The sequence below is a fragment of the Mustela erminea genome, chromosome 19 (assembly GCF_009829155.1).
Source record: "Mustela erminea isolate mMusErm1 chromosome 19, mMusErm1.Pri, whole genome shotgun sequence".
In the NCBI taxonomy this organism is placed as follows: domain Eukaryota; kingdom Metazoa; phylum Chordata; class Mammalia; order Carnivora; family Mustelidae; genus Mustela; species Mustela erminea.
This window is the reverse complement of record NC_045632.1, coordinates 54,754,124-54,781,202: the sequence shown is the minus strand read 5'-3', so window position 1 is coordinate 54,781,202 and position 27,079 is coordinate 54,754,124. Positions and strand designations below refer to the sequence as shown.

Below are 27,079 nucleotides of genomic sequence, written 5' to 3'. Positions count from 1 at the left end.
TTATTTGACAGACAGAGATCACAAGTAGGCAGAGAGGTAGGCAGAGAGAGAGGAGGAAGCAGGCTCCCCGCTGAGCAGAGAGCCCGATGCGGGGCTTGATTCCTAGACCCTGGGATCATAACCTGAGCTGAAGGCAGAGGCTTAACCCACTGAGCCACCCAGGCACCCCAGCTTATCACTTCTTAATAAAATAAAATAGTAAAACTGTAGCCATTTCGATATTTTCTTAAATACCCAAAACTTGTCGTCATGCTGCAATATTTCACTGATGATATGAAAGCATTTTGAAGAATGCACAGTAGGCATTTTTCTATCTGAAAACTTAACACTCATAGTTTTGATGATTTGTGAGAGACCCGGGAGGAACATGACATGTAGCAATTTGTAATTTTGCTAAGGAACTAATTTGAATCACTCCCACTGGGAGCTAGTGTGTGGGGAATTAGTCATTTAGGTGGCGAATGAGCCGGTGCCTGCATTCTGATGTTCATTTGTTGTTCACCAGTATTTTTCATGAGTCTGAGATGGTTCTTGAAAGTCTCAGGACAAATGCCAAGAGTCTATTATATAGCTCAATCCCATTAGGTATTAGAATTGTAACAAGCAAAAATGCATATTGCCTCTCATAATGCAAAAAAAAAAGTCACTGGGATGACCCTACCTGAATACCAGGGCCACCTGTAGGTGCCCAGACTGGTCAAAACCAAATAAACCATATGTTTTACATTCTGCTAGGGCATTGGGCGTAATATTTGAGGTAACAGTCTAGCATTCATTTGCACGCATCGTATGGACATGGAGGTATTCTTAAAAAATATTTTGCTCACCAGTGTTGAGTACTGGGGCTTCTCCATCTATGGAAGACACTGCTACTGCCTGCACCTCTACCTCGTCCTTGCTAACAGTCCCTCAATGTTGCGCATGGCAGCACCGGACCCAGTCTCTACTTTATTTGCTCTTCTTATGTCTAGGGGAGGCCCTATGTGTCCAGTTCTGGCTAAAGAGATAGAAGAGGAGGGCGTATGAAGAACATCTGGAGGAATTCTGCTTTCCTATAAAAGGTAAAAACGTGGCCAAACCCATTCCCACCCTCTCTGCCTAACCTGAATATAACTATGAGGTTTAACGCTGTGGCAGCTTTCTTCCAACTGTGAGGCAAAGGGCAGAGAAAGGCCAAGAGAATTGCAGTGACGATAGGTCTTGATATATCTGAGCCACTGAACCAATACTACCAGACTTCTTTGTGTAAAAAAATAATAATAATAAAACCCTATTCTCTTTAAGCTATTGAAAATCAGAATATCTGTTTCTTGTGGCTGGAAAAAATACAAATATGCCATTGATGAACATAAATTTCCAATACGTGATTCTTAAAGACTCTCCAGTCCCATATTCTATGACTGTAGAAGTATAAGAAGCTCTTTTTAAAAATATTTTATTTATTTATTTGAGAGAGAGACAGCACAAGCAGGAAGGAAGGGTTGAGGGGGAGGGAGAAGCAGACTCCCTACTGAGCAGGGAGCCCGATACAGGACTCGATCCCAGGACCCTGGGATCATGACCTGAGCCAAAGGTGGTTGTTTAACCAACTGAACCACCCAGGCACCCAAGAAGCTCTTTGAGTAGTAAGCTGTTATTATTTATTTTGCCCTTCTAGTTGGGGTATAGTTTTTCCATAACAGTCTTCTCTTCCATTTTTGTCACACTTCTTTCACTGGGTATTCACACTCCAGGAAAAATAAACTTTTCTATGGTATGCCATGACATCTTATTCTACCTGTCTCATCTTTGTTGCCACAGCTCGGTCACCAATGAATTATTTCAGGAGAGAGATGAATCCTAAGGAAGGTCCAGCAAAGGCTGTTAGTGGTTTTCTGAATCACACGAGGAAGATTGTGCCAAGAACTGAGGGCGGCCTGAAGATTCCAAAACCGGAACACAGTGGATGAGTGTAAAAGAACAGGCCCTTCCATAGTTGCTGTGACAAGCCTACACATGTGCCGTAGAAGATTCAGCTAAGGAGACTCTGTCCTGGGACCACCACCAAGTAGGAAGACAAAGATGGTGCTTCTGTCCCGAGGGCAAAAAAAAAAAAAAAACTCAACTCAATTACACTAACATTTTAAAAGCAACTACCATGGGCCAGATCCTATGAGAGGAATCAGGGATGTAAAAAGAGGTTGAGGAAGGGCCATGCTCTATGAGAAGACACGAACGAGCTCCTTTAACCAGGAAGCTGAGAACAGTCCGTTTCCATTTTTTATCCGGGTAAGGATGGAATGACTTCAACTTCCATGGAGTAGTTCCAATGCCTCCCCAGTTAAGTTACTACGGCGAATGCTGTTTACTGTCCCTCCTGCTGAGGGGGGTGAGAGGGGAGGAAAGGTAGGGACGCTCCTGAACACGTACCATTCATCCTCGGCTGCTGCCGTTCTGCAGGCAAGATGCCCAGCCTGGATGTCAACTTTTTACAAATAACAATGGAAACTGTCAGTCATCTTGCCGAGCACCGCTCCAGTGGAGGAACGGCATGATGGGGGGGAGGGGCGGTGAAGTATTAGTGAGCTAATTTTTTTTCACCAGCAACAAGAACAAAACATCTCTCTGGGGATAATGTATTTACTGTTATTATTTGGTATATGGCACAGAAATTCCAAATAATACAAGAGTGAAAATATTCCTCGGCTTTTAGGAGAGGCAGAGCATACAATCTCTTGGGTTTCAAATACAGACACAGAGATTCATGGAAACGTATTTCTTTAAGAGATTTTGTTGTTGTTGTCGTTGTTTGGGGGTTTTTGTTTTTATTTTCGGGTTTGTCTTTTTTGTCTTTTGTTTTTTGTTGGTTTTTTGCCCGATTTTAAACAGAAAAACCCTGTTGCTTATTTTTCTTGGGTATTTATGCTTAAATATAAGGTAGCAGGACTATAAAAAGACCCTAGTGTTTAAACCTCCAGGCAAAGATAATGTGAATTTAAATGACCTAAGACATTGTCCTCTAACACTCAGGATGGCTCATTATTAAAGGACGACAAAGTAATTTCTAGTATCCTTTCCATCCCTCCTCGTTTACACATCTAAGGCCTAAGCAACCTATGCACTCCTCATCATCCTTTAAAACCCAACTCAAATCCCAAATCGCACGGAAGCCTTCCCTATCGACCCCCAAGCAGTGCTGAGGTTTCTTTTCTCCCATTTTTATTCCTCTTCCGCCTTTCCCCCATCTGGCCCATCTCAAGCCATGTTCTAGTTGTTACTTATTTTCTGCCTTAACTCTGGACAATACGGTCCTAAGAAACAGGGACTGTTTGTCTACTTTTGTATCCCAGGGCCTCGTATGCTTCCTGGTATATAGAATATACTCATTGATGATTGCTGAATGGGGAAAGCAAAGAACAGAACGTAGGAGGAGGACTTGGGTGGGTCCTTAAGTACTCGGAGACTGAAAGGGACTCCACGATAGAGCAAGGGGAGGGGCTCTGGCTCCTGGCACCCAGCAGAGGGCAGCAGAGAGCAAGGGAGCAAAAAACCCGGACTCCAAAGACGACTGCTTCCCGGGTCTCAGATGGGAAAGGACAGGCAGAAGGGAACTGTTGTCCTTCTGTCTCAGGCAGAAGGACAACCCCAGTGACACGAAAATTCACTTCATTATCAGATGCCATGGGATGCACTGAATCTGGCAGGAACAGAGGAACAAGAACTGGCAGGAACAAGAGACTCCCACAGTGTGTCCAAAATAATTTGTGTGGATAGTGTTTTGGGGGACAGGGCCTCATCTAAAGGTCCACATCTTGGCCCCAGCATGGAATGTCCCTCAGCTGATCTCAAGGTCTTCGGACTCAGGAAGGAGTTAATGGATGGTGAGCAGACCTAAACATCTGCACAGTTTGGATCCAGTGGGAAGCTAGGACTTGGGAGATAAAGATCAGACAGTCCAAAGGCCACAGAGGCAGGCATTGAGCAGGGAGAGAAACTCTGCACAAAAGGCAGCATGATGAAGAGGCTCCATTGGTCTGCTTGGGAATTCTGAGAGCACCGGATCTGTGTGGGAGAGGGTGAGACAGCTGGGTTCTGAAGTAAGCAGCCCTTCCTTTGTCCCTCTTGAGACCAAGACCAGCCACACCTACCCAAGTTCTGCCACTAAACATGAAACTATACCCTCTCATTTTAAATTAGTTGCAAAAACCTCCCAACTGTCCCAATTACAACCTGATCCAATCACCTGCCCCTCGCTGAGCAATGCCCCAGTGTAAGTTGAAGCATGCTTAACTAGGGCTAGAGATTTTTTTTTTTAAGATTTTATTTATTTATTTGAAAGAGAGTGTGTGCACGCAGGAGCAGAGTGGAGGGGGGAGGAGGGGCAGAAGGAGAAGCAGACGCCCTAGAGAACAGGAAGCCCCATATTGGACTTAATCCCAGGACTCTGGGATCATGACCTGAGCCAGAGGCAGACGCTTTACCGACCGAGCAACCCTGGTGCCCAGGACCAGAGAATTTAAAACAAATAACCCTAAACCTATCCATACACACACCCACAGAGCTTTGGTATTGATTGTGTTTTGTGGTTGCAAAGCTCTACAGTGTGGCTGCCATAGTGTGGCCCACGGATGAGCAGCAGCATTATGGAGAAGTTGCTAAAACGGGGAATCTGGGTGCCTACCCCACAGGGACAGACCCAGAATCTGCACTTCAACAGAGTCCGCAGGCTAATTCAAATGCATATTAAATTTGAGAAGGCCTGCCCACCACTACCCAAGCCCTACCTATACTTTTTTTTTTTTTTAAGATTTTATTTTAAATATTGACAGACAGAGATCACAAGCAGGCAAAGAGGCAAGCAGAGAGAAAAGCCCGATAATCCCAGGACCCTGAGACCATGACCTGAGCTGAAGGCAGAGGCTTTAACCCACTTAGCTACCCAGGCACCCCCCCACCTATACTTCAGACCATAATTTAAACCACTCTCCAGCTTGACCACTACGCTCTTGTCACACCAACCTTTCTGCTCCTCAAACGCGCCACGCTCACTCCCAACACAGGGTCTCGGTGCTGTTCCCTCTGTCTGGAACCATGGACGGGTCTTCCTGACATTCAAGTCTTGACTTAGACGTCCACTCTTCAGAGAGGACTTCCCTCACCACCCAGTCGGAATGAAATACCTGAGCACTTACACCTACGTTTTGCAAAATTACTTCTGTGCACAGTGTGGCTTGGTTGTCAACCTTGAAATACAGCGTCACCCGCAGAACTTGTTAAAACACAAATTCCTAGGCTACTCCCCCCAGAGCTTCTGATTTAACCCATCTCTAGTGGGTCTGAGCTGAGAATCTGCATGTCAGACAAGCTTCCATGTTACAACGATGCTGTTAATCTGGAATGACCCTTTGAGAATCACTGGGCCGAGACTCGTTTTCTTGACCGCTCTCTCCTGCACGGTCAAATCCACTCTGCTGAATCTTTTTGGGTTCTCTAGTCCATGATACACAGTAGGTGCTCTTTAATATTTGTTGAATAGAGACTGGATCTGTTTAATATTTGTTGAATAGAGACTGGATCTGTTAGTAACCAATTGCTTTCATTATGAATTTCGCGGTTTAATCCAATTTAGCAACAACTTTGCATTCCATCCTGCGCACATCTGTAATCAGCCATGAGAGATCTGTATTCATGACCCATACGTTAACTTATAAAGACGTAAGCCACACACACACAATTGAGAGTTAACTGTATTTTATCTGTATCTATCCGTTATTGATGGTATGTTTTTATGCTATTGACTTCATTTGTTGGCCTATTTGTGGAAGGAAACTCCATCCAACCCCATCCATACCAACGAAATAGCCCCTTCTTTTCAACAACATGAGCTCAGTGGTATTCCTTAACTTGGATGCAGCATCCTCTTACCCACAAAACGAAAAGAGGGGAAAATAAGCAATTTGATATAGTCCCACATTCTTTCATACCCTGGCAAAATGTCCTCTCCCAAATCAGAATTAAGTACATCATCATAAGGTTTAACTGATCATTACGCATGCATCTCAGTAATGGCCAGGCTCCTTTTATTGCTAATAAGATTATATTTCACTATAAATCCATTTGAGCTTGCCTCCAAGGAGCCTTATCAAGTCACATATTACTAATGGAAGCAGCACACTGTCCAGTCTGTCAGTCGCCCCTCCATTTGTGGATCATAGTCCTACAGTAAGAAGAGCCACATTTATGAGCCTATGGGTAATTACATTTATCTGCTTCTCCTGCCCCCAGAACCTTGTCATAATTGCTGCCACCTGTACCTCCTCCCCTTCCTTTCTGGTTTCCCCTGACAGGCCCCTGCCCAAACCTGGCTGTCTCTGGGCCCGTCAACTCTGGATCTCATCTTCCCTGAAGGTCAGATCTGTTTTCATCTCCTTAATGCAGAGGTCTCTCCCTGCCTAACAAGGGGCCAGAATCAGAGTCAGGTTTGCGAGCTATGAATCTAGCACTAACCTCCCTGGCCTTTGTGGGAACATCCAGGGGAGGAGTTGGGAGAGGTGTGGGTGGCCTTGCTAATTAGGCCAGATTCTAGGTGTTTGGAGACTAGTGTAAGGCACTGTGGCTACATGTCGAGGTCAAGGAGCCAGCTCATAGAGTGACAAAGCCACACTGTCAGAATGCTGACAGGCAAGGACAGCAATGAACGGGGAGATGGTGACTGTGTCACAGCCCGGCTTCCTGAGCACTAATGGCCAGGGCCCGCGCTGAAGAGGGCAGGCATCCTGAGAGATGAGTTTACTCTGGCTGCACTTGAAAGAGACTATTAAAAACATGGACATAAACAACAGTGAGTGTCTGAAAAGGATGCTTCACCACAAGCTAATGTCTAAGACCTGAATCTGATATAATATTAATAAAGTCAATGTGAATAAAGATCCAATTTTGCTGTATCTATATTAATTACAAAACACATTGGCTCGATTCTGGATTGAAGGGGCTTAGAATGAGTATCATTTTCTAAAAATATTTTTTCATTTGACAGACAGAGATCACAAGTAGGCAGAGAGGCAGGCAGAGAGAGAGGAGGAAGCAGGCCCCCTGCTGAGCAGAGAGCCCCATGCGGGGCTCGATCCCAGGGTCCTGAGATCATGACCTGAGCCGAAGGCAGAGGCTTTAACCCACTGAGCCACCCAGGTGCCCCTGAATATCATTTTTAAATACACTGGTTACATTTCCAATTTAGAAAAGAGCATATTTTTTGGTGCAGGGACCTACAGATGAATGTTAATTCTGGCTTTTGGCCCCTAATTCCTTTTCTATGTGAGACCTATTGGCTCACCTAAGATAAGCCCTTGATTAACTCTTTGGGTCATTTATTTTTGTCCCTTTTTATACTTGTAACAATCCAAGAAAGAGGGAGAGCAGGTATTATCAGTTACTGTCACTTCATTCTATGGTTGAGAAATTCAAACTCGGAGAGCTCTGGAGATTTGCCTAGGATTCCACAGCCACGCAGTGGTGGAGTCAGGACCCCATCTGTGCTGCTCACGAGAAGGCTTTTGAGGAAGAAAAACTTTAGCAGGGAATTCAACTGCCAGCTGTCAGCACTATAGAATGGTCTCCCTTTCCCTTCTTCTACTGGGCAGTGCTTTCTGACCCCTTCTCTACTGACCAATGAGCCTGGCACTCTGCCTGCTTTCACAACTCACTCTGTTACCATGTCTCATTCTCTTTACTTTCAGCTTCCAGAAAAGATCTTTCTTCCAACCTCACTGGTGCTGGTAACTTCAGCTTCCATTGAAAATAATGAGCTCTGGTGGTTTGTGTACAGGGAACAAAATTTTAGATCTTAATTGAATATTCTCTGTGCTGAAATGTTAATATTCATTTATTTGTGATGGGATGGTCTTTACCTTCTCTCCAGCCCGATCCCAGTTTTATCCTCCTCCTCGGGCATGGCACCCACTATGCTCGGGGACCGGAAGGGGACTTGGTATTACGATTCAATGTGGAAGAAGAGACAGAAACTCTATTAACATCATAACAAAGAGTGGCCATGTCATGAGGAGATGAACAATAGAAACGGTCTAATTGGGGTGCCTCGGTGGCTCAGTGGGTTAGTCTCTGCCTTCAGCTCAGGTCATGATCTCAGGGTCCTGGGATCGCGTCCCGCATCGGGCTTTGCCGAGAACTGGGTATGTGAGGTACCCCCAAAAGCCAGGTTTGAAGAATCTAAGAGCCCTGAAAGTCTGGGAATTTACAGAAGCTAAAGACAAAAAGGGCAGCCACTCCAAAACCTGCTTCTACCATGGCTTCCATGTGACTTAAAGGATCTTTTTGCGTATTCTGGACTCTCGGTGCTCAATCCCCAGGAACTAACTGTTGAGTAATGGACTGGACCACCATCCTCTTCCATGGATGCAGTCACAGATCCAGTCGCGCTTCTAGTATTTACTGAGCATAAACCTGGAACCAGGCTCTGGGACAGGAATGTGAAGATGAATAATGGCGCGCGAGCCTCCGCCAGTGCGCACAGTCCCAGGGCTCTTCAGGGGTAATGACCACAGACGTTTAAATTTTTGAATGAATATATTATTATTCTCTCGGGAAATTTTTCAGTGAACATGCCAAGTTTTCGTCAATTCAATGGTTATTCATGGCTGCTTCGAACAAACCATTATTTAGAAACATAAACATGAAGCTTAAAGCAAAACCTCTGGGAGTCACGACCTCTGTTCTGAGCACTAACCAATAACTAATATTTACATGGTATTTTTCACGTATGGCATCTCTTATGTCGTATTCATAAAGCATGAGTACCTACGAAGTAGGTAATACTACTACTCTCCTCATTTCACATAAAAAGCAGAGGGTCGGGGCGCCTGGGTGGCTCAGTGGGTTAAGCCTCTGCCTTCAGCTCAGGTCATGATCTCAGGGTCCTGGGATCAAGCCCCGTGTCGGGCTCTCTGCTTAGCAGGGAGCCTGCTTCCTCCTCTCTCTCTGCCTGCTGCTCTGCCTGCGTGTGATCTCTCTGTCAAATAAATAGAAAAAATCTAAAAAAAAAAAAAAAAAAAAGCAGAGGGTCAGGGGCACCTGGGTGGCTCAGTGGGTTAAAGGCTCTGCCTTTGACTCGGGTCATGATCCCAGGGTCCTGGGATCGAGCCCCACATTGGGTTCTCTTCTCAGCGGGGAGCCTGCTTCCCCCCTCTCTGTCTCTGCCTGCCTCTCTGCCTACTTGTGATCTCTGTCTGACAAATAAATAAAAATAAAATCTAAAAAAAAAAAAAAAAAAAAAAAAAGCAGAAGGTCAGACAATTTAATAATCTTGAGTTCAATTTGTTTTTTCTTTCCCCTGAGCAATGAACAAGCCCACTAGGGCAACATCCTCTTTGGAGAGAACAGCCGCAAACGCTAACATATAATGAAATCTTTGTCTGAATCAGTTTAGACAGTCTTCTAATGTTCTGGTTTGGCATTCAGTTCCTGAATTTTAGGTGATAGGCCATTCTAGCTGCCAGTTAAAATCTACTTAAACCAAATACTTTCTGTTACTTTAAACCAGTAACAAAATCTCAAAAAAGGCACCAATTACACATAAGTAAACTTTGAGAATTTAGTGTCACAATTGAATTCAGATATTATTTGAGAGAAAAATAAACTGAGAACAGGGAATAGGAGACTTTACTAAATGCTACATTTTCTTATAATGTTTTAATTTTTTATTCAGGTAAATAAAGATAATTCCAGTAAAACCATTATTTTTCTGGAATGAAAAGCAGTTTTGTTTTTTTTTTCTGCCCACGACCCCCCAATCTTGCCCAGCAGCACCTTGGGAATGTAGCTTGGATGCCAAAATTTTATCTTTGGGTAATATTTTCATGGTTCTCAAGGAAAACAGCATAAAATATTTCAGATTGGGGCTATAGCCCGGGACATGCATGTACACACATGAATGTATGCATGCACACACACAGACATGCTTGTGCGTGCGCGCGCGCACACACACACACACACCAATCCCAGGTATGTGGAAGCTATACCTATAACCCCTTGTTTACCAGTGCATAAAGGAGAATTTTGAGATTTGGATTTAACTGCTGCCTCCTCAAAAGAACCATATTATATTCCTGCATGAGCTGTCAAACACCCCGATAATACTGTTTAAAATTCACAATTGGGCATATGTTTCAATTTAATCTGAAAAACAGGAAGGCCCATTCTGGCCAGTGATATGCTGCTTATCGGCTGCTTTCTCCTCGGCTGTCAATGTTTCTGAAATGCCAGTGCTACAGGGAAAGCACTCTGATTAGGACATCAGCCTGCCTTTGAGCAGACGCTGCCAACTGCCAGGCAGCGTCTGGAACCTGAAGGCACCTCGGCTCTAGCCCAGGGCTGGGGAGCCAGTGAGGCAATCCTGACAGGTAACAGAAACTGTTTTCGGAGACCATGCCCCCAAAAAGTAGCCCAACCTATGTGGAAATGTGAGCCAGCATCGAAAGGTGCATTTTGTAAAGGGACATGTTCAGGCACTCTCAAGATTTCTAAATTCCCATTTTTCATTATACATAGAAAAGTATTACTTTATATTCTTAACAGTAAAAAGGTAACAAATTAGTAAAAATTTTGTCATTTATTTTCTCATTTCAATTTGTATTACCTAATTAACGTGGGGGTATGTTCATCCTGTGGAAGACTCAAACACCCCAAATTACATATTTTAGAACGTGAGTGACCCCCTCCACACTCCTTGTTGGGTACACTTCCTCTCATCTCTGCGCAGATGGGCTTACATATGGGAACGCTCTTTCCACAAAGTGGATCAGACCACACCACCTATGCCACAGTTCTCTGCTTCCTTCAGCAACACTGTCCTAGAGACCATCCCATGTCTGCACGCACAGCTCTACTTCCTTTTTCTTAAGACTTAACTTTTAAGAGTCTTTTTAGATTTACACCAAAATTCAGAGACGGTACACAGATTTCTCACATTCCCCCACCCCCACACATGCTTAGCATCCTCCTTATCAACACCACTCACCACAATGTTGCATCTTTGACCAAGGATGAACTTGATACTGAACTTCAGAATCATCCAAAGTGCACAGATGCCCTTAGTTCATTTCATGCTCCTTCAGGTTTTCAGGGATGATTATAAATTTAACCTCTTGTCTCATATTTCTTATATTTCATGAGACTTTGGATAGGAGAAGAGATACATGCATATGATCCTCCCCTGCTACCCTGATCCAGCCTCTTGGAATTTGTAAAACAAAGACACCAACTCATTCATAATCCCTTCACCTTTTACACAGTTTTTATCTTTTTTCATATACTCCCTTCTGGTCTTTGTCCACATATATAGTTTCATATCGTTGTATTCAAAATATACTGGAAATTTTACATTCTTCTTCTCCACTTAGTATGCCTTAGACATTCTTCTGTGTAATCTTTATAATTACCATGTTAATGGCTGCATAATTATAGGTTAAGGTGATCTAGTATCGTTTGCTTACCTACCCCCCAATTTTCCACTATTATAGGCAAGTAGAAATAAACATTCTGAAACACAAACTTTCTTTTCTTTTGGTGGATTATTTCCTTAGGATATACATCCAGGAATGGAATCACAGGTGAGAAGAAAGTAATCGTCTTAAGGTTCTAGTTCTATCTGCCATATCGCATTTCAAAAGGATTTTACCAATGATCTCTTCACTATAATTTTATCAGCACTGGGCACTATCATTTTTGCTTCACTAATAAGCATAAAGAATTGCAGGGTCATAGGGAAGTTCTATTTTTAATTTCTTGAGGAATCTCCACACTGTTCTCCGAAGAGGCTGCACCAACCTGCATTCCCACCAACAGTGTAAGAGGGTTCCCCTTTCTCCACATCCTCTCCAACACATGTTGTTTCCTGTCTTGCTAATTTTGGCCATTCTAACTGGTGTAAGGTGATATCTCAATGTGGTTTCAATTTTAATCTCCCTGAGGGCTAGTGATGATGAACATTTTTTCATGTGTCTGATAGCCATTTGTATGTCTTCATTGGAGAAGTCTCTGTTCATATCTTCTGCCCATTTTTTGATATGATTGCCTGTTTTATGTGTGTTGAGTTTGAGGAGTTCATTATATATCCTGAATATCAACCTTTTGTCTGTACTGTCATTTGCAAGTATCTTCTCCCATTCCGTGGGTTGTCTCTTTGTTTTCTTGACTGTTTCCTTGGCTGTGCAGAAGCTTTTGATTTTGATGAAGTCCCAAAAGTTTATTTTCGCTTTTGTTTCCTTTGCCTTTGGAGACATATCTTGAAAGAAGTTTCTGTGGCTGATATCGAAGAGATTACTGCCTATGTTCTCCTCTTGGATTCTAATGGATTCCTGTCTCATGTTGAGGTCTTTTATCCATTTTGAGTTTATCTTTGTGTATGGTGTAAGAGAATGGTTGAGTTTCATTCTTCTACATATAGCTGCCCAGTTTTCCCAGCACCATTTATTGAAGAGACTGTCTTTTTTCTACTGTATATTTTTTCCTGTTTTGTCAAAAATTAATTGCCCATAGAGTTGAGGGTCCATATCTGGGCTCTCTACTCTGTTCCACTGGTCTATGTGTCTGTTTTTATGCCAGTACCATGCTGTCTTGGTGACCACAGCTTTGTAATAAAGCTTGAAATCAGGTAACGTGATGCCCCCGGTTTTATTTTTGTTTTTCAACATTTCCTTAGCGATTCGGGGTCTCTTCTGATTCCATACAAATTTCTGGATTATTTGCTCCAGCTCTTTAAAGAATACTGGTGGAATTTTGATCGGAATGGCATTAAAAGTATAGATTGCTCTAGGCAGTATAGACATTTTAACAATGTTTATTCTTCCGATCCAAGAGCATGGAATGGTTTTCCATCTTTTTGTGTCTTCTTCAATTTCCTTCATGAGTGTTCTGTAGTTCCTCAAGTACAGACCCTTTACCTCTTTGGTTAGGTTTATTCCCAGGTATCTTATGGTTCTTGGTGCTATAGTAAATGGAATCGATTCTCTAATTTCCCTTTCTGTATTTTCATTGTTAGTGTATAAGAAAGCCACTGATTTCTGCACATTGACTTTGTATCCTGCCACGTTGCTGAATTGCTGTATGAGTTCTAGTAGTTTGGGGGTGGAGTCTTTTGGGTTTTCCATATAAAGAATCATGCACTCCTGGGTATTTACCCCAAAGATACAGATGTAGTGAAAAGAAAGGCCATCTGTACCCCAATGTTTATAGCAGCAATGGCCACGGTTGCCAAACTATGGAAAGAACCAAGATGCCCTTCAACGGACGAATGGATAAGGAAGATGTGGTCCATATACACTATGGAGTATTATGCCTCCATCAGAAAGGATGAATACCCAACTTTTGTAGCAACATGGATGGGACTGGAAGAGATTATGCTGAGTTAAATAAGTCAAGCAGAGAAAGTCAATTATCATATGGTTTCACTTATTTGTGGAGAATAACAAATAGCATGGAGGACATGGGGAGTTAGAGAGGAGAAGGGAGTTGGGGGAAATTGGAAGGGGAGATGAATCATGAGACACTATGGACTCTGAAAAACAATCTGACGGGTTTGAAGTGGTGGGGGGGTGGGAGGTTGGGGTACCAGGTGGTGGGTATTATAGAGGGCACGGATTGCATGGAGCACTGGGTGTGGTGCAAAAATAATGAATACTGTTATGCTGAAAATAAATAAATTTAGTTTAAAAAAATTTTGGTAAGCCAAAAAAAAATAAAAAAAGAATTACCTTGTTTTAATGATAGCTTGGTTTTCTTTTCTTTAAGAATAAACAAATTGAATACTTTCTCTCTTTTTTAGCTCTTCTATAAATTGTGTATCTCATAAATCAAATGAAATATTAATTTTATCCCTTATATTTGAATGAGGTTCTTTTTTTAAGATTGATTGATTTGATTGATTTCAGAGAGAGCATGCATGCATCTGATTGATGGAGAGGGTCAGAGGGAGAAAGAGAAAATCCCAAGCACACTCCCCGCTGAGCGGGGAGCCCGACCTGGACCTCATTCCATGATCCTGAGATCATGACCTGAGCTGAACTTAAGAGTTGGAGGCTCAACCAATTGAGCCACCCAGGTGCCCCTGAATGAGTTTTTTTTAATATGGTGTGGGTATTCTTTAGGACCTGTCTCACAATAAATCAAATATCTCTCTCAATCTGTTGGACTCCCTTCTTTAATGATCATTTTGGCCTTTTCACTACCTAAAAGTTTTATATTTTAATGGTGGTAAATTACTAACATTTTCTTTTGTGACTCCTATTTCTACTCAAAATTAAGAAAACTACTATCCATACGAATTCTTCTGGTAAATATTTAAACTTTTTAGATAACATGGCATTGATCCGGGATGGGTAAGTAGGTATGGACAGATGCCCCGACACCACCCAGACACTTTGGAAACTGTCCTCAAATACAGAACTGAACACAGGCAGAGCCACTCCTCAAAGGGAGAAGAAAATTTTGTGGTGTCCAGTATAGTAGCCACCAGCCACATGTGGCTGGCTGCTGAGCTCTTGGAACATGACTAGTTCGAATTGAGATGTGCTAAAAAGGTAAAATATACATCAGACTTTGAAGACTAGTTTTGAAAAATAAAGAATGTAAATTATCTCATTAATAATTTTTATATTATTACCTATGTGATGCCAAGCAAAACATATATTAAAATAACATCATCAGATTTGTTTTTGCTTTTTAATGTGGCTCCTAGAAAATTTAAGTTGCGTATGTGGCTTGCATCCGTGGCTTGCATTGTTTCTATCGGACAGCACAGCTCTAACAGATGCCTTCTCTGTCACAGCTCGTGAGACGAAGCAGAGCTGAGCCAGGAGGACAACAGCAATTACTACAGGCCAGAACACTTGCTTTACAGTTTAATGAGACTGAGAGGAGAGAAAAGTTTCACCATCCACTGCGGACGTCTTCTGTGTCACAATCTCACTGGTGCTCATCTTTGAGCAAGCTCCTCCAATTGATTCATTGTTAAAAACTCCTTGGGGATGCAGAAGAAGGGCAAGGATAAAACACTAGGACCGACCCAACTTTTAGAACCATACATTTCCAGCCGCTGTCCTTGACTGCTTTCTCAGAACACAAACAGGCCTGGAATGTGTCTTCCCGCTCCCCCTACTTAAATTCCTCCCATTCTTCGAGGCCTTTGTGTAGATCCCTCTAATTGCTCCACTCCTCAATGGCTGCCCCGCGTCACAGAGTTCCTGCAGACCTGGCATCTGTGACACGGTTTGGCAACGGTGCTCTTTGCTAATGATTTCAGGTGACACCAGAATACAAATGGGGCATTTTGATGCCTGTCATAACTCTAGGACTGGTTTTCCTGGTGATATTTTCAGAATATGTGGCTAATAGTGTCCATGCTATTCTTTGGCCTAAATTATCTAAAAATGTAAGGCAATAATAATTTCAACAGTAACTCCAGTTTCTCCCAAAGTATTTTCACGCAAATGATCTCATTTAAGCACAAAGAGAATCCAGGTCTAACTTGTCAATTTTTTGTCTCTCTGTTCGACAACATATAATAATCTAGAGACAAAGGGAGGGATGACAGCCACTGCTTCTCTATAATGTACACACCACAAAGTGTCCTAGTTCAATCAGAATGTCCAGAATGAAGCTTTCCCTTTATAGAAGAGAGCTGTCATTATACAATTGCGTTTTGTGCCATTACTAACTTTTCACCACTTTGCATGGGAATGCATACTTGTATGACAGTAAAAGTGATTAAATAACTAAGTGGACCTTATAGTAAATGAGTTATTTCTTTGCTGCCATTATGTCTAATTCACCAAACATTATTCAGTCTGAGGGCTTTATAGAATCATAAGTAGCCAAGATCATTTTTCACCTCATCATCCCATTATCCAAAATGAGAAAATACTTCTAAATGTGAAGACTACTCTTTCCAAAGATCCCTGGTGAACACTCCTGTAGACAGTAGTGAAATCTATTAACTATATCTTTTTTTCAAAGCAGAAAGAAGATGCTCCACACAATCCTTCCAGCAACTTCCAAGAGCCAGATTTCTTCCAGACCATAAGTGGGCCCTTGGGGATTATGTTACGGAGGTGGTGGCTGACCGCCTTACCATCTCTTATTGTGTGAAATATTAATAGACTTTGGAGTCACACCAAGGTATTCCAGAAGAAGTCAAGTCTAGATCCAGCATGAAATTTCCTAAGGAAATAGTAGATACAACTAGACTTAGCTTGATTCCACAACTCTAATAAGCTCTCCATGTACTTTACTTCTACAAAGAGCTTCCAAATCCATTTAATCAGCCACAACCTGAAAGGTATTATTATCCCCATTTTTCAGATGGGGAAAGTGAGTTTCAGTAACAACCAGTGATTTGCTCAAGATCACCGATACAGTTAAGAATAGAGCCAACTCCACACCCAGGTTTTCAAAATTTCAGATGTTGGGGCAAGAGAAGTTCAAGGAACAGCTCAAGAGAACAAAATTTCAACATCTGTTTGGACAGTCACAATTTTGTGACTTTGGGTAAGTCATCTCACCAAAATGGGCTAGACCAGACAATCATTACAACTCTGTATTACCTTAATATTCTAAAAGCTCTAGGGATCTCTAATTCCTGCTTTTACATATGTTCACTCTGGTCCTTGTGCTTGACTCTTGACAGTTTCCAAAGTTAGGCAGGTTCTTTGGGTTTCTGCTCCATTTTCTCCTATGTCCAACAGAATCCCAGTACCTCTATTTGCCCCCACACAGGCCAAAACGTTCACTATAGGCTAAAAAGTCTATTCACACTTAAGAGTTTCTGAGGCTGGGTGGGAAAAGCAAAGGAGGCAGAGCCTTTCCTCTGCTTGGGGATTCTCAGAACCCTGTGATTAAAAGGTTAAACTGAATTCATCCTTCCTTAATTCAAAAATTGAATTTGAGGCGCACCTGGGTGGCTCAGGTCATGATCCCAGAGTCCCACAACTGAGTCCAGGATCAGACTCCCTGCTCAGCAGGGAGTCTGCTTCTCCCTCTAACCCTCTCCCCTCTCACGTTCTTACTCACTCACTCTCTCAAATTAAATAAATAAAATCTTTTTAAAAATTGGATTTGAAATAGATTGAAAGTTGCTTCAATAATCATCCTTATTATTATAGATTTAATAAATTATAGAGATTTCAGGAAATACTTGCTGAATGGGAAGCTCTGTCCACTTTGGGAAAACAAGCTCAGGAACATCACACTCACGTATCAGATGATATAGGACGGTTACGTGAGTATATCCACTTGTGTTGAAAAGTGAATGCTTGGGTCAAGAGAGGTCTGTCCTTGGTTGATTTGAACATGACAAATCTATTTTTTATAGAGTTAAAAATGTCTTCTTCTTTAGTTGTCTCCACAAAACTCTAACCAAAAATTCATTGAATTTCTTGCCCCCCAAGAGAGATACTATGTCACGTTAGATACAAACTCATAAAAAATTTAGCTGATAGATAAAAACCAATTGCAACATTATCCCTTCTCTCTCATCCTCTCTCTCTCTTTCCAAGCTGAAGAGAAATTTTAGTAGCAGGTCTTGAATGCAGTATAAAAAACAAATTGCTTTGTAGTACTTAATCTACATCTGTTTGTTTTGTTGTCTTTTATTCTGTAGCACTGGAGGAGCAAACAGAAGGCCCAAATGTGCTCAGGATTCAGAGTTGAGTTTAGACGCCATTCTAGACACTAGAATTAGCATGAAAAAAATTTTCATTGTATCCATGAAAAGGAATGTAACCCAGAACTTGAGGGGAAAATTTTTTTTGAATAATCATTTGGTATGGTCCTATGCCTCTAAGCAAAACAGAATTCAATCTTCCTAAAAGAGATGAATATGTCTCATGTACCTAGGGATGGAAAATTGATCTTCCTATTGCTTAATAATGCAGTGTCTAGAAAGGCAATATGCTTACAGAAAGCAAAGAGGGCTTGCTTTCCTAAAAGACAGGCTCCAGCTTGGCTACAACTTTTACAAACTAGCTGTATCGACTTAGTACAATTACTTAACCCCTCTGACCCTCATTTCCTTTATCTTCATTACAGAATTTTCATTTCAGATTTTTACTGAATCTTCATAACAATTAAAAGAAGTTGATTGGGGGGGGGGCTTTTTAAAAGCCTTAATGAGGGACACCTGGGTAGCTCAGTGGGTTAAGCATCTGCCTTCGGCTCAGGTCACCATCCCAGGGTCCCAAAATGGAGTCCCCCCTCAGGCTCTTTGCTCAGTGGGGACCCTGCCTCTCCCTCTCCCTCTGCCTGCCACTCCCCTGCTTGTGTGTGTGTGTGTGCTCTCTCTCTCTCCAACAAATAAATAAGTAAAATCTTAAAAAAAAAAAAAATTAAATAGGGACACCTGGGTGGCTCAGTTGGTTAAGTGTTTGCCTTCCGCTCAGGTCATGATCCCAGGGTCTTGGAATCGAGTTCTGCGTCGGGCTTCTTGCTCAGAGGGAAGCCTGCTTCTCCCTCTGCCTGCAGCTCCCCCTACTTGTGCGCTCGCTCTCTCTCTCTCTTTCTCTCTCTGACAAATAGGTAAATAAAATCTTTTAAAAATAATAAAATAAAATACTTAATGAATTAATAAAGGTGGGCCTTGAATATCAATAGCTGATAAATCAGACACACACACACAAAATATCCAGATTATGACTATGCAAGGAAAAAGAAACCTGATTCTAAGGAAGCCTCAAGATCTAATGACCAATCTACAGGAAAAACAGTAAACAGAAGACTGTATTAAGTCATATGACAGGGATACAATCAGTAAAACTCAGACTATGGGAAACATTGTAAGACAGCAACCCAGTACCTCTGACAACAGTAACAATAACAGCAACAAATAGCAAGTAAAAACAAAAAGACAGAAAAATAGGAAGAAAATATACACCAAAAGAGACTTAAGGGACATACACAAAGCTGATCTGGATTCTGACTCACACAACTGTGAGAAAAAACTTGTGGAGCCTTCAGTTTCCACTCCGGGATAGAAAGCTACGTAGAACATACATTCGCACTTACAACAACAATCCAGAAAAAATAATAGAAATGGCCAGACCACTAGAAATACATGATTTTTTTTTTTTCAAATCATGGAAACTGAGGTCTCAGGGCAACCAACGGGTCCAAAACACAAGAAGAGGCAGATACCTATAAGGAGAGAAGAGACGTGGCCATTCATTTACCTGAGGTAAATACCACTGGATTGACACCTGTAAGAGAGTTCCGTGAGAGCAGTTAATATAATAACAGCAAATCAAATCAAACATTATGTAAAAAGAATAGTACCTCACAACCAAGGAGGGTTTATCCCAGGAATACTGATTTGAAAATCAATCAACATGATTCACAATGGTAACAGAAAAAAAGAAAAAGAAACATCATGCTTAATGGCAAAAAACTGAACGCTTTTCCACTGAGATCAAGCGAGGGATGTCCTTTCTCACCACCCCTATTCAACACCAACTGGATGCGTCACACTGGGCACATTCCAGGCAACACAGTAAAACAACAAAAGAAAATCAAAAGCATACAAATTGAAGAAGAAAGAAAATGGTCTCCATTCATATAATGACATGATTGTCTATATAGAAAAATCACAAAATATCCAAAAATACCTCCTAGAACTAGTATATGAGTTTGGCACCTTTGCAGGATACAAAGTCAATTTTGCATATTGGCAATGACAAATCAGAATTCGAATTTTTTAAAAATAACGTTTATAATAGCCCTCCAAAAATGAAATTTAGCTTCATATATGCCATTCATAGTATATATATAACAGAATATAAGCAAGATCTGTATGGTGAAAACTATGAAACAACAAAACAAGAAAAAAACAAGAAAGATCCAAAATTATCACATAGATGGAAGGCACAGCATTATTAAATTGCCAGTTCTTCCCAATATGATCTATAGATTCAACAGAAAATCACTGGTATACATTAACCTTCTATACTGCTTTTGAAATTCTTCTGTTAAGTTTAAAATTATCTCAAAACAAAAGCCTTAAAATTTGTAATTAAGGAATTACAATTAATTTGCTTCTAGATGAGATGAAGTTATTGGGGTTATGTTTTAAAAATCCCTACCTCTTAGAGACATAGGTTTAAATTTTAAATAATAGGAAACTCTCTAAATGCAGCCACTATAGAATTGCTTGTTTCAGACAAGAATCACGGATGCTAAAATTAGTGAGTGAAAGTATTATGAGAAACAAGATATTTGTATTGTCTCAAATATCTCCCCACAAGATACTTATTAAATATAAAGAGAATGATGGTCACTTTACAGTGAAGTAATGTGGCAAACATTATCTTAAGCAGGTACCTCCTGATACGTTACACAGAGAAGGACACAGTACCATTACCGAGGACTCCTGCCAAAAATCCATAACCGGAATCTTAATCACGCAAGAGCATTGCATAAACCCATACTGTGGGAAAGTCCACAAAATGACTGGCCTGTACCCACCCTTCAAAAACATGGAAATCATGAAACACAGAGATGGACTGAATCACTGCTCCAGAGGAAAGAAGACAAATGATATGGGATCCAAATGCAACATGTGACCTTGGGTCAGAGCCTGGATCTGAAAAAATTCTCTTTGCTGTGAAGGACATTAATGGGGCAACTGGCAACATTTAAATAAGCTTTTAGACTGGCTAATGGTATTGTGTTATTTTTAATTTCTTGATTTTGATCACTGTACAATGATTATGTTTTTCAAGAATCACACCATGAAGTATGTGGGGAAAAGGGGGACATCATATCTTCAATTTACTCTCAAACAGTTCAAAAAGAACATTATATATACATACATAATATATAAACACACACATAGAGAAATATTAGAGAATATTTACTGTATTTATATCATATATGTTTTATTTATATATTTATGTATAAAGAGAAGATGATAAAGCAAAAATGTTAAAATGTTATCACTTAGGTAACTTATGTAAGGGGTACACAGGAATTCTTGGCACTATTTTTGTAACTTTTCTAAAAGTCCCAAAATATCCCAAAATAAAAGGTTTTAAAAATCAACGAGAGACAATAATAACATCTTGAGTCCATGGCCTCCCCTATTTCCAATGAGTTTCCATCTATCCCAGAAGCAAACGGACTCCACGTCTTTCGTCCATTAGACCATCTCAGCCACTGGACTTAAAACAACACAAATTTAGACTCAGCAGCCACTGCACAGACTCTAGCCTTTGCTAGCTCGTGTGCCTCGCTCCACTTCCGCTGCAACCATTTCTGACAAACCCAATATGGCTAAGATTGAGAGATTCGATAAATCAGAATTGAAGAAGACAGAAACACAGCACAGAAATCCACTGCCTCCAAAAGAAATGATTGAACAGGAGGAGCAAGCAGGTAAATCCTAACACGGAGTGCACCACCACTGTGCCCTGTACATTCCAGAAGCATTGCCTTATTTTACTTTTCTTAGGCTGTTTAACTTTATTAGATGCAAAGAGACTGGATCAAGCTTAAATGACTGTGCTGCCCCTTTTCACATCAAAGACCCACTGACAGTGAAGGCTGTGCCTGCCTCTCCCATCTGCCTGTCTGGCTGGCAGGGGAGGAAAAGAACTTGCATGCTGGTGAAGGAAGAAACTAGATGGGCCAACAGTGAAATGCTGAGTAAAAACCAAGCTGGTCCAAGGTGCCCTGCAGGCTGTAAAATGCGGTTTAATAAGAGTGCCCCTTTTCGGTTAAAATGATTTTAATTATTGGAATGCACAATTTTTTTTCACATGCAAATAAAAAGTTTTGAAGTCAAAAAAAAAAAAAAAAAAAGAACAAAAACCCCACAAACTTACTGTCTTACAGATCTGCAGGTCAGATGTCCAAAATGACCTTTAGTGGGCTATACTCAAGGTGTCAGCAGAGCTGGAACCTTCTGTTTTGGAGGCTCTAGGGGAGAATCTGCTTCCTTGCCTTTTCCAGGTTCTAGAGGCTGCCTGCTTTCCTTGGTTCACAGCCCCTACCTCCATCTTCGAAACCAGCAGCAGAGCTACTTCACATCTTTCCCTGACTTCTTCTGCCTTCCTCTACTTTAAAGGACCCTTGTGCTTTAAAATGAGACCCACCAGGAATAATCCATCTCTGTCTCTTAAAGTCAGCCGATTAACAACCTTAATTTCACCTGCAACCTAAATTCCTCCTTGCTGCGTAATGAAATGTATTCACAGGTTGTAGGAATGAGGACATGGACATCTTTGAGGGGCCATTAATGTACCTATCACAGCTACCCTCTTCCTTGGAATGCGTGGAAAGTGTGCCATAAAGCCATCTGGCTAGTCAGATCCCTAAATCATAATTCCTTCAGAAACATGTCCTTAGCTAGCTGGAAATGTGATGGTGATTGCTCCAGATGTAATTTCCTTAACACTCCCATCCCCAATAAACTTAATGATTTTACTTATTTGTTTTGTTTGTTTGCTTGTTTATTGTACAGACTTGCTTTCTTTGGCTGTTATTATCATTGTCTGAGTCTATAAATTGTAAGGCTGATGCAGACAAGTAAAATAAATGTCACTGATAAGAAAACACTTCCAAATTCTAACTTAAATTGCCTTTGCTGAAATATAATCATTTATTCCTATCCTCACTGTGGAAGTAACAGAAAGCAACTAGTCAATATCTACCATAAAAACCTTTTAGATTTAGAGTCCTTCTAATGCCATACAAACAAAAAACCAACATGATGCGTCAACCACCCAGCCAATCTAAGATAAAGGCCAGTCGGGTTGGTTTTTGAAGTGATGGAGTGATACAGTCAAACCCTAGGATAAATAACCATCCACCAACAGGACCTGTATGAGCCCTCCAGCTTTTCCTCCTTAGCCATCATACTTTTACTTGGTCCTTGCTTATTTCCTAGAGTTCTCCCAGTTCAGGTTGTCATCCCTTAGTTCTGATTCCTTCCGGACTCCTTTATGCAAGCTGAACTTGGACCCGAGCTTTTTTTACTCTCCAAATGGCAAAATCTTGTTCATCCTTCAAGACTCTTCTCACATGATCCCTTTCTGCACCAAGAATAATTAGCCATTCTCTTCTCTGTGTTCCCACAAGATGCACCTGGGATTCATGCCTCAACTACAACAGTTAACTCGGGGAAATTGAGGTTCTCTCTGCATCAGTTTGGAACTCGAGTTTGGTCACCAGACTGTGAATCCCAAGAAGGCAGCTGTTGTGTGTCACATTCATTGTTTACTCAGTGAGTCCGTCCTCCGAGATTTCTTCCTGCCTCTTTGTTTATTCCTTCTTCTATTTTCAGATCCATTCCCCTTTACTAGAAGAATTCCAACTCAGTGTTGGAGATCTTCAACATTTGCTCCTTGGTCCTCTTCTCCATTCAGCCTGTACTCCTCTCCCAGTTAAATTTATCCCTTTCCTCAGTTTCAATGGCTATTTTTATGCAAATTACTCCCAAGGTAGAGTCCACCCAGAACTCTCCTCTGAATTAAGTCTTTGCCATTTGCCATTGTCTTCTGAAGGTCTTAAAGGAACCTCAAACACCTAGAACAAAACTCAAGAACTTTCTCCCTGGGAATGAGAACTTTGTGTCACCTTCTCGGCACCCATTTTCCCCTTCCTATAGCAGCAACTTCAGACTTCCCTCAAGAACTTTACCCCTCCCATTCCTGGCCAACCTAGTCTCCGAGAGAACAACCCCACCTTCAGGCACAACCAGGAGCAAGCAGTAATTAACCTAAACCAATCCACACATCCCATCTCCCTAAGCAGTGTGTCTCCTGGCCCGTGGGCACGTGACGGGATCAGAGCAAATGAGCCCCTGTGCTGCCTTAGCCAGGCTCCTGCAGAGAAAAGCCCCCTTCCCGTACTCTGTGGTCTGAGAATGTGGTCGTCCTGCTTCCCTAAGCAGCCAAAGGTACCCAAGAGAAGCAGAGCCTCATCACACTGCTTGGCCCCTGAACAAATCATGCCTAAAGCCAGTTGAGACTTTTTTTTTTTTAATTTTATTTATTTGAAAGAGAGAGATCACTAGTAGGCAGAGAGCCAGGCAGAGAGAGAGAAAGGGAAGCAGGCCCCCTGCTGAGCAGAGAGCCCGATGCAGGACTCCATCCCAGGACCCTAAGATCATGACCTGAGCCAAAGGCAGTGGCTTAACCCACTGAGCCACCCAGGCGCCCCAAGAGACTTTTTTTTTTTTTTCTCATTTCTGTTAGTCAACTAATCCCACTTTTGTTTAAGCCAGTTAGGGTTAGGTTTGTGAAGAATGTTAACTGATACTCCTTGCCCTACACCTGACCTTCCAGAGTCCCCCCAACTCAGTGAACAGCACCATCATCCATTCATCTAAGAAAGTCAGACAACGAGGTGTCTTTTCAAGTATTTCCTTGCCCCTCACTTGCCATAGCCAATCTATCACCAAGTCCTGTCAATGAAAGCCCCTGAATATATTTCAGATCTATTTCTTTCCATCTTTATTGCTCCAACTATGGTTGCCTAGACTGCTACAACCCATGAACTACTCTGCTCTCAGGTACCTTTGCCTTGCTCGGATCCATTTTTCACACCGCAGCCAAAATGATCTCTTTGAAGTACGAAAGTCCCAATTCACCGCCCTGTTTAAAACAATCATCTCCCATTGCTTCTAAGACAAGACAAAATTCCAAGCTCCTTAACATGGTAATTCCATCTGGCTTCCCCCCAAACAGCAGAATACAAAAGCTCGCTTGTGCTGTTTCATTTGGGAAGTGACTCCAGGGATCAGGAGTCATGGATTAGGAGAGTGAGCGAAACAGGGAAGGAGGAAATGGCTGAGCAAGCTGACCTCAGCGAGCAACTGTGATCAATCCAATGGGAACTTCTGAGGGACTGTGGCGAATGCATTTCAAAAGCTGTCTGCCAGAGACAAAGAAGAGAAGCATTCGCCCATTGACTTTCATCCGCCAATAACTGGGGGTTGCCTGGGGATGCGAACTCACTGGCACTTGTGAGCTGCTCACATGTGACTGCTAGTGGTCTCCTATGAGGGCCCCAGACCCGGGGACCAGAAAAGCCCAGGAACACTTGGAATGAGGTCAGCACAGACTTGGTGGATGCTGATGGCACTGTCCACCATAGCCTTGCCTGAAATCAGACTGAGGCCATAAGAGAATATAGTACAGGTGTCTGGTACCAGGCACAGTCTGGCCTCTACCTGCCTTTCCAGCTTCCTCTTGACATCTTATTTCATTCCAACCATACTAGTCTTATGGCTCCTGGACTGCACATGTTTCCACCCACCACAGGGCCTTTGAACATATTGTTGCCTCTGACTGAAACACTCCTTCCTTCTGACTTGTCTAGTTCCCTCTATTATTCATCAGCACTGAACTCAAGCATCCCTTCCCCTGAGTGTTAAAGCTACCATAAGGGGCATTCTCAGGATCATGTGCTTCTCCTCTGAGGCACATATGAAAGTTGCAGTTGTCTACTTATGTGATTATTTCAAATTGTCTGAGCCCCCCCCCCCCCACCGCTGAAATATTCATAACCAAGGAAAACTACAGAATCTGCAGCATTAGGGTGGTCTTTCACATGTGTCAGGCACTCAATAAATCACAATCGAAAGGATAAACAAATTTCTTTTTATTCCCACCAGTATCTGGGACAAATAGGTGCTCAAATATTTTTAACATAGTTAAATAATTAATGGAGCTAACACTTTAAAAAGAAATGTTACTTTCTGATGTAATTTATTTAACTTTCACTGAACTGCCTTCTATTCCTTAAAACTGTTAGAGGGAGGCTCTTCTGTGGGAAACCATTGTTTTTTTTTTTTTAAGAAATTTTTTTTTTTTTAAGTGTGTGATACCTGTAAACAGCAACCGGATTCCCCCAGAAAGAACAGTTGAGAAAAAGAGAAAAGAGAAATCATTAATGTAGATAAGAAAGCTTCATTGTGGACCAAGACAGGGATGCTATCTTAAACAAATGGGTATAGGTTATTGACCACAAGAAGAATAAAATTCATTGGTATGTGAAAACAAACTCCCCAGAACCACTCTGAGCTCTCTTTTTTAGCCAGCACCATCAATTATGATTATTAAGTGCCTGCTCGGCTTCTGTGCAGTGGAAGAGGCAGGGAGGTCTGGTAGCTAGGCAACGGCCTGGAAACTCAAAGGGTAGGAGTTGTGATGCCGGCTCCTCCATAAAATTGATAAGTGGCCTTGGGTAAACTCCCCTGCCTTGTTTTCTTCATCTGAAAAACAGCATCACCAGTCTGTCTTTCTGCATTGAGGGAAGAAAAACAGAGCGAACAGAACACTGCAATTATAGGAAAGTGAGCTTATGGGGTCTGGGGAGTAAAGAACCCATCAGGGGACCAACTTTTCAACTGAAATCACCACTTCATTACAAATGGGTTGAGACTGAGTAATCTGTGCCTCAGTTTATCCATCTGATATGATTTATAGATAAGGGCCAAGTCCTGACTCAAAATACAAATTAAAATGTGGGTCTTTATTTCTATAAGACCTCTCCCTAAAAAAGTCGTCAGACTTTCTCAGCTACCCCTAAACTAAGCACCTCAAAAGCAAATGTCATATCTACCTGATTCACTAAACAAGCCCCAGCACCCAGCCTAGTGTCTGGTTCATAGTTAGTATTCAAGTGTTTACTGAATAGGCTCATTGATTGTTTAAATAATATCAACTCTTTAAATGGGGGTAAGAAAGCTTATAGCCTTAAGTGAAGCATTGCTAGTCTTGAAGAAGAAAAAGTCCACTGAACAATTTTAAAGGAAATGACCTAAAGATAAGTCCATGCCAGGTCATGAATAGCCATGAAAGAGATAACATTTTGACTAATTCTTTTTCATTATTTTTACTATTACTTAGAACAGTCCCAAATAATACAGTTATAGCCCAATGGCATTCCTCTCTCCAAATATAACTGTCATTCCTGTAGAGTAAGTTTTCAAAATGTTTATATATTATCAAAATTAAGTTTCAAAATGAGCTACGGTATCTGGAAAAAGGGGATAATAATATTTCACAGAAACTAATTGGAAACTTGTTTTGAAATAAAG

General features: G+C 41.6%; 2 protein-coding genes across 2 annotated transcripts in view; one reads left to right on the top strand and one right to left on the bottom strand.

Moving 5' to 3' along the window:
• Nucleotides 1-27,079, bottom strand: part of CDH13 (cadherin 13) — a 1,398,954-nt gene that overhangs the window by 1,346,649 nt on the left and 25,226 nt on the right. The window lies entirely within an intron of this gene.
• On the top strand, nucleotides 21,250-21,419 carry LOC116579557 (thymosin beta-4-like). The gene has a single exon (XM_032325082.1). It carries the CDS (start codon nucleotides 21,303-21,305, stop codon nucleotides 21,417-21,419), a length of 117 nt encoding a protein of 38 aa, XP_032180973.1. The 5' UTR covers nucleotides 21,250-21,302.

Bases quoted from the DNA above. Each gene is read 5' to 3' on its own strand.
- LOC116579557 (XM_032325082.1), top strand. From the start codon at position 21,303: ATGGCTAAGATTGAGAGATTCGATAAATCAGAATTGAAGAAGACAGAA.